General features: G+C 38.3%; 1 protein-coding gene across 21 annotated transcripts in view; it reads left to right on the top strand.

Annotated features, from left to right (window-relative positions):
- Orp8 (Oxysterol-binding protein-related protein 8) overlaps window positions 1-15602 on the top strand; it is a 420271-nt gene that overhangs the window by 173036 nt on the left and 231633 nt on the right. The window contains exon 1 of one of the 21 annotated variants that reach the window (XM_067111148.1): window positions 4465-4751. The exons of 19 other annotated variants lie outside the window; for them this stretch is intronic. In XM_067111148.1, coding sequence (XP_066967249.1) covers window positions 4655-4751 — 97 coding nt within the window. In that variant the 5' untranslated portion in view covers window positions 4465-4654. Of the gene's footprint in view, window positions 1-4464; window positions 4752-15602 lie in introns of those variants that run through there. One more of the 21 variants, XM_067111132.1, reaches the window with a different exon arrangement.

The following is a 15602-nucleotide window of genomic DNA, read 5'->3' on the forward strand; positions in this document are numbered from 1 at the left end:
TATATATATATATATATTTTTCATAGCAATTTATATAATATACTTATATATTAGTGTACATTTTTTTTCAGAGCAATTTCTCCTGATTAAGTGTAATAAATAATATATATATTTTCTCCTGATTATATAATAAATATATATATATATATATATATATATATATATATATATATATATATATATATATATATATATATATATATATACATACACACACACACACACACACACATACATGCACGCATATACACAAGGTCTAAAGAATAGACCTTGTATATAGATAAGCAGTGCAATCATTAGGTGACTTTTGAAGAGTAGGTGGAACGGCGCGAAATTGTATTCGTATCAGCGTCTCGGTATGGTAATACTGTCGATGTCAGTGGGTGATGATCTTCGTTGTGTTGGTTTATGTGTAAACATTTTGATTTGCCCTTCGTTCTGCTTAGCTTGTCTAATGCTTTGCTTAAGTAATTCCTTTACGGAGGCATTAATAAAGATTTGGTGGACTAGTCAGCCATGAGTCACGTACTGGTCCATTGTATGTTTTTGCTGGCCTAGATCCTGACTTGGAGATACGTTTCCTCAAGATTTTTTTTGGATGTCCAACTTGGGCTCAGTTACCAATTCCCTAAAATATAAGTGGACTGAAAAGTCCGTTTTATGTGTAAGGGTTCAGTGAAGTGATATATCAAGCCCCCCCCAAAAAAAAAAATTAATAAAATCGTGAACAATTTCGTAATGCAATAATTCGTGTATTTTCTTGTAATCATTTAGTAACATCAGTCATTTACAACTGACAGTTTCTTGAATTCCAGATCTAGATTTGAATTATTAATTTTTCTAAAGATATTTAGATTTCTATGTTTTCCATTTCTTGGTTGTTCGCTGTGGGAGGAATCTGTGTATATTTAATGTGCATCATATTCATTTCATGCACGGGACTCCGTCTGGGAAATCGCGATTCAGGTTTGGTTTGTTGATCTGTCTGGCAGATGGTGGCTGGTTTAGATTAAGCCGGCCTTATTCCAACACGGGCTCTTCCATAAAATGTGAAAAGGGGTAGGAGGCCTGATGTGGACCCTTGGAATGAGCCTTACCAATAGTGATGAACTGTGAAAAGGATTATTCGAAACCTTGGCACAAATATGTACAAATGTCTGAAAAAAACTTGATGTCCTTGGGAATTTTTTTTATTAGATATTAATGTTGATCCAAATACATACCAAGATCCAGGGATTTTGTCTAGTTTTTTCTTAAAACATCTGATTGACAAAATATGTAATCATAACTTGCCAAGCAGACTTTGGTAGAATAAATAAATAGTCCATTATCCACAATAGAGAGAGAGAGAGAGAGAGAGAGAGAGAGAGAGAGAGAGAGAGAGAGAGAGAGAGAGAGAGAGAGAGTTGACAAACCTTTATCCGTGCATTAAATATAATTTATCAAGTACTGTGTCATTTAAGTTTTGTTTTACAAATGCTGTTATGAAAATAGCACACTTACACAAATACTATGCAACATACAATGTTATCTTCAGGAACGGAAGAAAGCTGCGGTGTTCTTTAAATACACATCATTAACAGAATTAGTTTTGAAGGAGTAGAAAATACAGGACAAAATCAGATCACCCAAAACAGAATAAAATCAGTTGTTCTTTGAGCATGGGGAATTTTTTTCACGAAGGTTTCGTAAAGTTATTTATTAATATACTGTACATGTGAACGTGCAAACAGACAAGCAGGCAAAACTGAACCTACAAAGTGAGCTCCTTGGCAAAGGCACTTATAAATAAAAAATTTTCTGTGAAGAAATACTGATTTAGAAACCAAAGATGGCCATTAATAAAATCAGTTAAAGTGAAGTGGACGGACTTGCCAGGTAGCTTAGTGCTTTTGTATCCGCACATCTGGATCTGAATCGATTGTATTGGCATACTCGAAATCGAATTAGAATCAAATGCTTTTCTTATATGTACAAAGGTGACAGTTTGTCTAAGAGGAGGCGAAGGATTTGTATTCGAAGCAAAATTTGCTTCATTCATAATTTATGCCATGCAGTGTCATATTCTATATTTAGATCGGGATTCGTGATAGAAACTTAATGCGTAAGATATCCGTCTGTGTAGTCATGCATTATGAAATCGACAATACCTTACTGCTTAATTCTTTACAGGTCCGATAGAAATGGGTCCGGTACTGAAAGGTTACTCAGATATAAGCATAATGGTATTTTAGTACAATTACAAGGCTTCCTACTAAATTTAGCTGCTGTGGAGTGTGGTTGTTTGCCGTCCATGACTGGATTTTAGAAGTGATTCAAGGGTGCGGTAACAGATGACCACAGAAAACCAAAGCTCTTAAAGAAACACGTTTCTGTGCGATGCATTATTTATGTCGTTAATTCGGTGATATTGGAAATGTTAATACAATGGAGTATTTATTTCAAAGAACGCATGAGAATGAGAATATTTTATTCATGGGGTATTTGAAGCACAACCACTTAGACAGAGATACAAGATGACGAGGTGGTTTTAGAGCAGCGGAGAGAGAAGAGAGGCTGTGTGGACCAGACCCTCAGCAGGTCACAAGCCGGACAGAGGGGGCTTTATGAAGCCCCTCATTGGGCCTGAGGGGTGCCCTTTTACAAGGGAAGCAGGATGCCCCAATACCCCTCACTTGAATTAGGTATGACCGGCGGTAGTAGCTTTCGTTAACGTTAAGCCTCATCGAAAGTTTATAAGTGATGTTCGGTGATTAGCTTGTAAAATTTACTTTCTTACCTATTATCAGAGTTATTACATTATGTAGATTGACCTTTTATGGGATTTTCAGGGGTATGGTGATGGGGTATTAAATGAAGATACGCAATTTGCTTGTAGTTCATTATAGTGAAGTTTTAAGTTTCCCAAATAAATTGATATGTAACAGACGAGTCATCTCATTACCAAGAAGGTCAAAGGATACCAAGATGCTTTTAATTCCGTTTCAGAAGTTTTACTTTGTTATTACGAAAGATATCTGGTGTTGAATTCATTTACAAAAAGACGCAGACTGTTTTCGAGTCGGTGATCAATTATGCAAGTTAGTTTGCTTTTATTTTTAAGTAACGACATTGAAAATGTTTTAGCTTTACATTTTTTTCGCGTCCGCAACAAAGTTTTCCTAATGTACAGATAAAAGGCGTACAGATGAGCAAACCATGCTCTCGTTCACATCAACCTATAATATTGTAATGAAATATTTTGCGTATTTAAGCTTCTCGATTTTATTCATCACTTGGAATGCTGTTCATTTAGGAGGTGCTGTTCCTTATGTCATTCCTGGCAAAATTCATTGGAAGACAAATTCTCCCAACGGTGGTCTTGCCCCTGATTCTTATAATTTCGCTTTTCGTAGGTACAATATTTGCAATTATTCCGTTGAACTGGAGAACCAGAGGCCACTCGTGGACGCTCTCTCTCTCTCTCTCTCTCTCTCTCTCTCTCTCTCTCTCTCTCTCTCTCTCTCTCTCTCTCTCTCTCTCTCGGGACCATTTGTTATTGCCTATTTCGGGGCTTGTGTAATGTGTACAGTACCTTCCCATTTCCTCTGCCCTTCAGGCCTCTGTATATAAAGGACTGCAGATATCCAGGTCCACCAGACTGCATAAAAAATTACAAGGAAATATTGTGCCTTTGCCATTTTTGAAGTTTACCGGGTAACTAGATTCCTAAGAAGTGTTTTCTTTGGATTTTAGTACTGAAATGCATCACTTTTCATATTAATGTTTTTCAGTTTTGTTGTCATGGAACAAACGTTACAGTTGGATGAACGAAGTGATGTATTGGGAACGTCCATATTTGCTGTGACTTTCTTTGATTACACAAGAAAAGATAGTTTTACTGTATATATATAGATAGCATGTGTATTGTGTAGTATCTATATCCAACTGATGAAGTAAAAGTGACATGCAATGCCAAGTAAACTAGAAGCTAGGTAGATATAGAGCAAAACTCGAGGAAAGGAAGACTTTCGCGCGTTTCTAGGGCTGTTAGAAATTGTACAATTTTCAGTACATGGGAGACCGTTATTTGGAATGCATCGATCGTTTCCTCACTTCAACACTCGGTTAAATTTTTTTTTTAAAAATAGACGACAAGAGTCCTGGTTTTGTTTGCAAGATAGATAGTCTCTCTCTCTCTCTCTCTCTCTCTCTCTCTCTCTCTCTCTCTCTCTCTCTATGTATGTGTATAGCTGTAGTAATTGCGATAACGCATTAACAAAAATATTGCTCTTTATCCATTAGTACATGTGCTGTGGATAATGCTGAAGTTATACCCCAACGAAGTAAAGAATTTCCGACGGTACTCGAGGTGCCCATTGACATTTTTTGCCACAGCTTCATTTGAGCGAAATTACAATTGGCAACATTTCCGAGGTGATGACAGCCGTAAGAGACATTTACTAAACTTTACCCTCTAAGACCACTCGTTTCCGAAATTCGTCGTTACTTTGACATGACCTCTTCACCTCTGGAAGATGAAGATCTAACAAATTAGCTTGTCACAGACTTTCTAGTGGACAACCGCGCTTCGTTTTGGCAAGTGTTATCTCAGTGTTTTGTTAAGCGCTCCCGCTGCCTGGTGTATTTCGAAGGAAATCGGTTGTTTCGCCAGATGGCTCCTCTACGTAGAACGGTTTCCACTTCTTGCACGCCAGGCCCCAGACCCGTCGTCTCCTGCGTGAACTCGTTGCCGCCTCCACACAACAACGGTGCGTGATTTGGTGCTAGAATGCAGTATGTTGAGAAAGTTTTATCTAATTCATCATGACAGCAAATATGTCACATTGTTGTTTTTATATGTTACAGGTAACTGTGCATTTGCCAAAACCGTCATTGTAGTGATTTAAAGATTCACTAGGTATGTAAATTTTCCATTTTTTCTTGTGAATTAATAAATTGACTCTTGCGCCTCCCCCCACCCATGGAGACAAACCCCATGCGAAGAAGGTTCTTGTGAAATAGAACCTCGAGCGCCAAATTGTCCTTGCCCTCCTCCTCCTCTTTGCGCCAGTAGTGACGAAGTAGCTATTCGTAGCCTGTCTTGCATTTGACGAGATCACGGAAGATTAAAATGGTCGCTAGACCCTCGTGACATTTCTTGCCGTGGAGTGATACTCATTGTGAAATGCTTGCATCTGCTTGAGATAGCCCTGAGGGATTTCGTGGTCAATGAAGGAACAGTTCTGATTTTGGAAATTGAAAATAATGCAGTTGTTACCATTATATAAATCATATTGTTGTAAAGAAGTAACACTAAATCTGTAGTAGTTCATGTACTAATTAAGAGTCCCAATTCATTAACTGCAGTAACAGTCTGCTCATTTTGTAGTTTTGAAAATGTTTACTGCTTAGGGATTTCAGGCTTAATTTATGAGCTGTGTTTTGCAACTTTATAATTCTTAGGGTAATGGTGCAAGTAGTTTCAGGTGAACATTTAACATTATGTACTGGCGTGCTAAAAATGTTATTCTGGTCTCTCTCTTTTTTGTTAATGCCAGTGTGATGTACATTATGATGTTCCACTGTGTAGATTTTGGTTCAAGAAAACGCCAGGTTGAGATTGTATTTAAACCATTTTTCTTAGCCGTGCAATGGAGAGCTAAAAAGCTGCTATTCAGCATTTGTAGTTGGCGTCGTTTGAGCTATACGTTTTACGTAACAACCTTTCATGTTTTTCTTGTTAGAAATATTTGCGTGAGTGTTGTTTTCCAGCCACTCGTATCAAAACTTTGTTATACGTTGGTTACCTTATGTTATTTCGTAAAGAAAAACTAGAATGTTTATTTTGGTATCAAAATATCGTAACCTGTCTTTATTTCATCATATAATGCTCTACTTAGTCCTTTTTTCCCCTATAATTCAGTATGCTTGAAAACGTTTATATTTGCCAATGAAACTTACCTGTGTGATCGTAAATGTTCTTGTAAGTTTATTTTTATCAAATGCTGCACGCTGCAATAGGCAATGCGACACACCACCCTCGGTATTAAACGAATATCTTCATATTCCATTCCTCAAGTACAGTTAGTTTATTTTTAGAAAGAAGGATCCCAGTGGGGCTAAAAAGTTGTGCTACTAGCGTGAAGATGACGCTAATGAGTCCCAAAGAAGGCTGATAAGTGGGACGAGGAGACCGTCTTTTATCCCTCCGGAACTGCTACTTATTAAATTTAGAGAGCCAACTAGCCCGAGACATTCCCAAACGTCCTGCGACGTCTAAGTTCCTTGTACAGGAGGATGCCCAATTTTTAGGTTTAGGAAATCCAGGAGATATTTATTTTTATTCGTCAGGGGAAAGCAGCAACTGTAAGTTGTTAAAGTTTTCAATAATAAAGCGATAAAGAAGTTAAAATCACATCTCGTAGGGTATTGCTTGAGGTAAAGAATTTGGAATAACAGAAAAGGAAAGGAGAATCGTTTGTGTATTTGAGAAGTAAGCAGAAAGAAAACAGAAATCTGCAAACTGAGCGATTGCTGTCCATGGTAAAACGTTAGACATAAAGGTTGTTTGGGCGTTATGTGGACGCCTAAGACTTAGAAAATCGTTTCTAAGCTCGACTGAAGGATGGAAAGATATCTAGGATTAAAACTTGAAACCGAGGTAGTCATTTTGATGGTTCAAGTTCATATAAATCTTAGATTTCTGCCATTTTGCTGCCAGAACTGCGGAACATAGTCTTTACAAATCACTGGGATTATATCCGGGACGTTATGCTGCAGTATCACTTACACTTGACTAAATTGTTAAATATAGGGTTCGCTTCACTGCTGGATTTGCCACCTCTAATTCTACTTGAATGGTGCTCACAGTGAGTTGGCTGTGATGGAAGCATATGCTGTCGGGAAAAGGTTCGGATATAGGGAAAAGGAGTGTTCCACTAAATGCCGTGAAAGAAGGGAAAGAGAGGGCAGGACATTTTGCTGTACTCGCTTTTTGAATTGAGTACTTGAGAAATTCTCCTGCTCACACGTGCAGGTCGCGTTTTATCTCCTCATTTGAGTTAAGTAAAAATATTGGAAATACCGGATTTTTTCCCCTCATAAAACTATGCGTTATGTTAACGACTTAGTAAAGTTCTGCTCTGGACACCTTTGTTTAATAGATTATGATAAGATAACCCCTATTTAATATGTCTACCAAATTTCAGTGTTAAAATGTCGCCGGTATTTAAAACATTGAGGGCGGGAATGCGTTTTAAAAGTAGCACTGCAGTTAAGGGGGGAGGGGGGATTTGAATCTAGTGGCCTTTGCAAGCCGATAAAGCTGCAGAAACTATGTTCAATTTTGCTTAGGTTTAGAGGTGTGCGACATTCATGTGTGTATAAAATAAAACCTTCCGTGCCCCTCTCTTGCTCGTGTGTGTGCGCGCGCACACAGGGTACGCTTGGTATTTCTGCTCAGGCACTCACGCCTCTACATGCAACTCTAAGCGCCAACATAAGTGCGCTCACTTATCTACCACTTAAATGAGTGTTGCGTGTTATCTCTAAATTAAACGGACTAATTTATGCCGTACTATTCCTTTTTTTTTTTACATTTAAACTTATTTTTCTTATTTTCTCGTATATTTCGAAATTTAGTATTGGTCTGGTTCGGACGTCGGTTGTGAAGCCTTACAACGAGGTCTAAAGACCTTGCCTTACAAAAGGTTCAGCATACATGAGCGACGACCTTCGTGATCTTAAGTTCGCTCAGGGTTCACTTTGATTCTATTTATAGGAAAGGTCGTAGAGGATACTTTTGTTCGTGTTTGTTGCTTGTGTCCTGTAATGCAATCGGTAACCATAGGCATCCATAATTTTACATAGCGGGGAACCTTCTGAAGGTTACTGTAATGCTCTCTCTCTCTCTGGTCCCCATGGCATAATGGTAACTCACAACGTTTACATACAAAAAACTCGGTTGACCCGTGAAATGTAGCGTAGGCCGTAGTTTGGGGTAGAAAGGTAGAGAAATGAGTCAGTGATTATTTACGCTCTCTCTCTCTCTCTCTCTCTCTCTCTCTCTCTCTCTCTCTCTCTCTCTCTGGTCCTCATGGTATAATGGTGACTCACAACGTTTACATCCAAAAAACTCGGTTGACCCATGAAATGTAGTGCAGGCCCTAGTTTGGGGCAGAGAGGTAGAGAAATGAGTGGGTGGTTATTTTCGATGAAATACATTTCGTCATAGCACAGTAAGTAATAGGATTTCCGCGAGGCATTTTCTCTACCAACGCGCTGAATAAGTCGTTCTGAAAATTAATGCAACTTTTGTTAGGCTTTGTTACAAAATCTTTATAGCAGTCTTTCGTACAAGCTTTCCTCTAGCGTCATGTTGAACTATACTATATATGGCTTAATACTTAAGAGTTGACATTTTATCGCTCTTTCAAATGTAATGTCATTTCCGTCTGGACGCTTACGTAGCACCTGCTCAGAGCACGTGACTGGCTGCGTCTTCGCGCAGGCACTGAGGCGATTCTTTCATCTGTTGGTGTACTGAATGTCCCCATCTGCATCTAACCTTGCCAGGTGGCACGCACCTGCCTTCCATCTGTCACGGCCAGTGGGTGAAGATGTGGCCTCCCGGCACTGTATGTTAATTAATACATTTTCGTTCGTCTTTTGACTCTTACATTTCCAAGTTGAATTTTGAATGACTGGTCAAAGGAAGTGAACTTGAACAAGTACATAGTGTAATTACTTTATTATTATTACTGCTGCCATTTGTGACGCAATGGGTAAGCACATTATTTAGATATAAATAAATAAATAAATTATATGTATATATATATATATATATATATATATATATATATATATATATATATATATACATACATACACACACACACGTGCATACATATATCGGACACTTTGCTATCCGTGTAGACACCCCGGGATTATGTATGTAATCAACGGATAGGTTTGCTTAAAAGCAAATGGGTGTTACAGACTAATACACACACAAACAAAGCCACTCCAACATCTAAAAACATAAGACGCCTCGCACGTCTCGAACTGTCGACCTAACCGCTTCAATGTTTCCTCGCTGCTGGGAGAAAGGGAGCTGATGACTGGTATGATACAGATACATGCCCTACTGGGGTCTAAGCGATGTCACGCAGGGCAGCCAATCGAGACTACGGTCTACCCCAAAGCCAAATCAAGGTCCTTCAAAAGAAGGCACCGTGCCTACCCCATACAAAAAATGGGAGAAAAAAAGCACGTTAAAAAGAAGATATATATTTATATTTATGTATGTGATATATGTGTGTATTATATATATATGTATATATTTGTATGTGGTAGGGTCGCCAACGTGACCTAGCTGTGATTATGGAATCCGGGTTTGTTTCCTGATACCGGGCATCATAATTTCTTCACATTTCTTGCATTTGGATCTTAAGGCTTTGTAGTGACAAGCGTATCCAAAAAAGCGCGAAGAATTCGAGGTTAAGTAGATATTGTGGCTATTACAGTTACATATATTATGTTTCTGGTAAAAAGTGACCAGTAGATTTTACTTATGTATATATGTGCATACACATTACAGTAAGACTGTGAAATCACCAATTCACTTAGGGACATTTGATCCCCAAGGTGCTAGTATTAAACACAGTGAAACAGAGATTCATCTACATTGTTTCGCCGTGTTGACAGTAGTATTAGCAGCTTGGGGACCAAATGTTTTTTGCCATATTTAGTACTAGCCCTCAGGGATCAAATGTCCCTAAGTGCATTTGATCACTTTTGATCTCCGAGGGGCTAGTACTAAACACGGCAAAACACATTTGATCCCCAAAGGGCTAGTACTAAACAGAGCGAAACAGTGTAGATGAATCACTGTTTCGCCATGTTTAGTACTAGCCCCTTGGGGATCAAGTGTTCTAAGTGAATTGGTGATTTCACAATAATATTATATATATATATATATATATATATATATATATATATATATATATATATATGTTTATATGTTTATATGTATATATGTATATATATGTATATATATTTGTATGTGTATATATGTATATAATGTGTATACATATAAAAGTATGTGTAAGTATATATGTATGTAAATTATAATACATATATGTATATGTATATGTATATATTATGTATGCATGTATATATGTATATATATATGTATGTATGTATATATATGTACATATGTATATATGTTTATGTATATATATATATGTATATAATATGTATGTATATATGAATATACGTGTATAATGTCGAATTCATTTTACCCTCAATACCATAATATCGAATTCATTTTACCCGCAATGCCCATAAAATCAAATTCATTTAACCCACAATACCCATAATATCGAATTCATTTTCCCCAAAATACCCATAATGTCGAATTAATTTTACCCACAATGCCCATAATATCGATTTCATTTTACCCACAGTAACCATAATATCCATTTCATTTAACTCACAATACCCATAATAACGAATTCATTTAACTCGCAGTACTCATAACATCGAATTCATTTAACCCACAATACCCATAATATCGATTTCATTTAACCCAAATAAGTGCACAGCCTTGCCAGGAATCAAACTTATACCTTTTATATATTTTATGAGATGATGACAAGTGATTTGAACAGCTAAACCACCAAGATAGATTTATTTACTTTGACTGTACTGTATGTGTATATTCTATTCAGATTTAGGTTCTGTACATAGAATTAAAAGCAATTCATCCTTACTATGATAGCTAGGTGTAAAGTGGCTATTTGAAGATAGCAATTCCCATGTGACTGTATATTCTCAAATATTAAGCTGCAAACACCCTTTAGTGTTGAATTTACCTCTCTCTCTCTCTCTCTCTCTCTCTCTCTCTCTCTCTCAAGACATTCCATTTGTTCTCTTCAGGTTCACCCATGCTTTCCAATTTTGCTAACCTAGGTACAAGAGCTGAGACCTAGCCCAGGTGCAATAGCAGTGTGTGTGTGTTCGTGGTTTGTCACCACTTATAAATGCTTCATTGGCAGTCTTGCTGGAGTACTGTCAGGTGTTTCTGCTCCCTGGTGTTGCTGCTTCAACTAAGGAACTCAATGCTGTTGAGCCTCCTGTAGTGATTGTCTTGTTGTGGAGGCACCCCGGCAGTACGGAGCACAGGCCATACTCCTCCATCACATCTGCTACTGTAGCCAAGGAAAATTATGACTCGTGGATGAAGTAGGTTGAAGAAATGCAATCATGTATCTTATACCTCATCGTCATCATTGAGCTGCTCTTACTCTTCCTCCTCATGTTGATCTGTCTTACCATACTTCCATGGGAAGAGAAGTAGTAGATGGTTTTGGGAACACTCTCACAAGAAATTTGATCAGACTTCGAGTTAGCATCTTCCTTCTTTTGGGGGATAGTGACAGAATTCAGTTCTCATGAGCCATGGGGCCAGTTTCCATGGATCCTTACAGGCAGCATTGTGGTTGAGCCTTTGGTCAAACATGCTTGCTGACTTCATTATCACTAAACTTTCATTTGCATATGAGAGGGTGAAGTTCTAAAATTTGTTGGTGTCGGAAAGAAAGGTGTTGACTTTCTTTCCTGACCTTTGGGTAAACTTAGTTCTGAGAAGACATGCTTTTATGTGCATGCTCTTTGCCCAACAAGTTTTTGCTGAAAATAGTCTTGCTCAGCAGGACAGATCAGTTTTGGGTTCCACTTTATGGTTTCCAAAATGTAAAGTTGAGGTGACAGTGTATAAGAGCATTCTGGTACCCAGGAAATCTTGGTCCACTGAACAGTCTTGTTCAAGCTCTCTGGGGCATCAGAGTACTGCTCCCAAGCCTTCTAGAGTGGACATGGGTCTCTTGTATCTGGTATCTGGAGGGCTCAGATCATCTCAAAGTTATAACAGTGAGCTCAGATTTCTTCATTGCAAAAGGGCCAGGAGTCTACTCCCTGCTCAGCTCAGGCCTCAAGGTAAGGGAAGGGGAAGAAGAAGGGAGGTTGACGCTATGGTGTACTGTTCCCTTCCTTGGCTGCCACAAGTCTGGATATGCTGTGTCTTTGGGACTATTACAGTTTACTTTCAAGGATTACCAACCTCCCCACTCTCAGGCACCAATCTCATTTCTGATTTGCCCTCCATGATATCTCAAACTCTGGCATGAGAGGTCCAGCAATGCTAGAAAAGAATGTGCTAGAAGTTTTAGACAGTCTCTCTTCAGGCTCTTACAGTGGCATTCTTGATGAAACAGCAGCTGATTGTTGGAGACTGGTCATTGACCTCTCTTGTTCCATGTTGACGCCATTCTTCCAGTAGATCTGAAGGATGCATATTTTCAGATGCTTATCAGTCAGTCCTCTGGGAAGAACTCTGTTTTATGTGTGAAAGGACTATCTACCAATTCGAACACCTGTGTTTTGTATTGGCAGTTGTCCCTGATAGCTTTTCTGGTCAGGGCTCTCATACATTATCCTTGGGTCCACTGTCCTCAGTTACCTGCACATTTGAGGTAGCGTCATTTACCATGTATCATCAAGTTCACCATCATTTCCAGACCCGCTCAACTAACTTTGTCAAGACAAGCACCTTAGTCCATGTGGTGAAGCCTATTGCTCTGCTTTGTGCAAGGTCTTTTAACTGAAATTCATGGACTTCTCTTCCTTAGTAGAGTTGTCCATGTTCACAGGAACTTTGAACAGTTTTGTCCACCTTGTTAGCTTTAGCCTTTAGCGGGCACTATATAGCCTGGGAGGGGCTTAGGAGTAAGATGCTGCCTTGAAGGTTTGCTCTGTTAGTTTTAGCCTTGTCAGCAGCATGTTGATAAGTTGCATGTCCAACGTGTCAGTTTCTGACTGGATACTCAAATATCCTGCAGCACTATATAATAAAAACCTGACCTCTTAGGCCAGAGTAGCATGGTCCATTTGTAGTACCAACGGGGACAAACCCCAAAGGGGGCAGTGATGTCAGTGCACCTCATACGGTGCACTGTCGGCAATACTTAAGTTCTTTACAGCGTCCCTTTGGCCCCCAGCTGCAACCCCTGACATTCCTTTTACTGTACCCCCTTTCCATCTTTTTTTCCACTCTCTCCTAACATTTGATTCATAGTGCTCCTAACATTTGATTCATAGTGCAACTGCGAGGATTTCTTCCTGTTATACCTTTCAAACCTTATTGTCAGTTTCTTTTTCTGTGTTGAATGACCTCATACGTCCTGTGGCTTGGCCTTTGTCCTAAATTTTATATCCTATCGATCTACCAACAGGGACAAAAAGGTGGTGTCCAGTATACCCTTTCTTTCTGCTTCATGAAGCAGTTGAGCAGACTTTCAGTTCATCCTTGTGAGTAGTAGTTTGTCCAGTCTGAGCAAGAGCTCATGAAGCCAGGGCATTGCCTGTCCCTAGCCATTCATAGAACAGGAGCATGACATTTTGGTGGAAAGTAAACTTGCCAATACGTTTAGAGACTTTCGTCCCACATAAGGACTGTTGCCTACATAAAAGGTGATTTGTGTTACTGCAGAAGCAAATATCAAATTCTTAAAGAAAATTGTGTTTGTCTACTTACCAGAGCCTTTTATCATTATTCCATATCAACCATTCTGCGAAGTCCTTGATGCTGAAAAAAAAAGCGGATTTGACTGAACGTTAAGGGTTCTGTCTCTCCCACTCATGATCGACTACCAGTTAACTACCTTGTTACCAAGTTTCAACAACCAATTCTAGCGCACGCAGAGTTATAGCCTTACGTAGAAGCCTACGCTTCGTATACCTTGGAAAATGCAAGTAACTTATATTATATATATATATATATATATATATATATATATATATATATATATATATATATATATATATATATATATATATATATATATATATATATATATATATATATATATATATATATATATATATATATATATATATAATTTAAACATACGCTTGTATAGGATCTGAAGATTTTCTTTGTTTATGAAAAAGTTCCTCACGTTTCCGCATGAGAATATTGACTTGCCATTCGTGTGTTTTTTCTTCTTTTTGAGTCGTTCGCTTAAACCCCCCAAAACCGGATGTGACTTTTTAAGGTTTCGGGAAGGTTGTAGTAAGAGCGAAGTTCACTCTGTTAGAAAACATTCTCTTTCCTGTCCATTTGTCATGTTTCTTGGAGATACGTCTTTTTTTTTTTTTTTTTTTACTATTCTGTTCGATCACCACGTCAGTTTTATAAGTTAGAATTATTGATGCTGTTCACGCCATTACGCTCCGTTTACCGTTCGCCATACGCATGGCCAAGGTCAAGAGCAAGGTCTAGAGAATACAGTAATTTAGTCCAGACCTTACGCGCGGCTTTCATTCCTTGTGCTCGGATGCGTTTGGAAGGAATTTCTGACAAACGAAACATTTTTGCGACGTCTAAAGGTCTGACATATATGAAAGTCGTAAGACAGAGGAACAGGAAACATGATATATTGTGAGAACAGCCTCATTGATTTCTTCGTATAAATAGTAAACTTAGTTTACGTATGGAAAACGCACGCGTATGAAAAAAGCATAAAGGCGAGCTGTATATAATGAATGGGCCTTACTGGCCAGCTTTATTTAACACGGTAATTTTCATGAAAGAAGATTTTTATGTAAACTTTGTCCCTTGAATTCATCCTCCCCCCCCAAAAAAAAGGTAAGTATATATATGGGTAATCTTTTAATTTCCAAAGATAGGGAATGGTAGTATTAATCGCATCTCATTGTCAGAGATTTTATTTGGCAACTTTATTGTCCCTAATATAGTCTGACCCTTCATAATGTATGGCCATCGAATATATCCAAGCGATTGAAATATTCAGCCATTACAAGAAAAACAAGTAAAAAATGCGCCGGAGTTTCTTCGGAGCAATCGAGTTTTCTGTACAGCGTATAATGCTGTGTTAAACTCTCAGCCAAGGCCCGGCGGTGGCCTGTGTTGTTGGCACCTATAGCGGTGCCAGACGCACCATCATGGTTAACTTTAACCTTACATAAAATAAAAACTACTAAGGCTAGAGGGTAGCAATGTGGTATGTTTGATGATTGGAGGCTGGATGATCGACATAGCAATTTGCAGCCCTCTAGCCTCAGTAGCTTTTAAGATCTGAGGGCGAACGGACAGACAAAATGCCATCAATAGTTTTACAGAAAACTAAAAAGCGGAGTTCGAATGAAAAGTGAGACAAGCAGTGTCTCCGTATCTTTTATTAGAAGGGAGCAGATTTGTTTTGATGTCCAAGATCCCTTCTTTTTGTAACCCCGATTTGTATTGCATTTTTATCAACCGTGACATTGATATTTTTGCCGAGAGGTAAGCGTGTGTCTGTCCAAGTAACTGCATTTTTTAAGTGACTGTAGTTGCTTGAGTCTTGAATGATTTCCATAATTACTTTATCATAGTAATATTCCTATATTGCTTACACTGATCTTTTTTCTATTAAAAAGGTGGTTTATTTGCACATTTGAACATTTAAGGTATTTTAAGAGTGGGATTACGTTGTGTGCAGGTCTATTTTTTCTAATTTAAGTGCTGGTCAGCGTATAATGTACGTGAATATCTTTGTATT

This window comes from Macrobrachium rosenbergii, chromosome 11 (genome assembly GCF_040412425.1).
Source record: "Macrobrachium rosenbergii isolate ZJJX-2024 chromosome 11, ASM4041242v1, whole genome shotgun sequence".
Lineage (NCBI taxonomy): Eukaryota > Metazoa > Arthropoda > Malacostraca > Decapoda > Palaemonidae > Macrobrachium > Macrobrachium rosenbergii.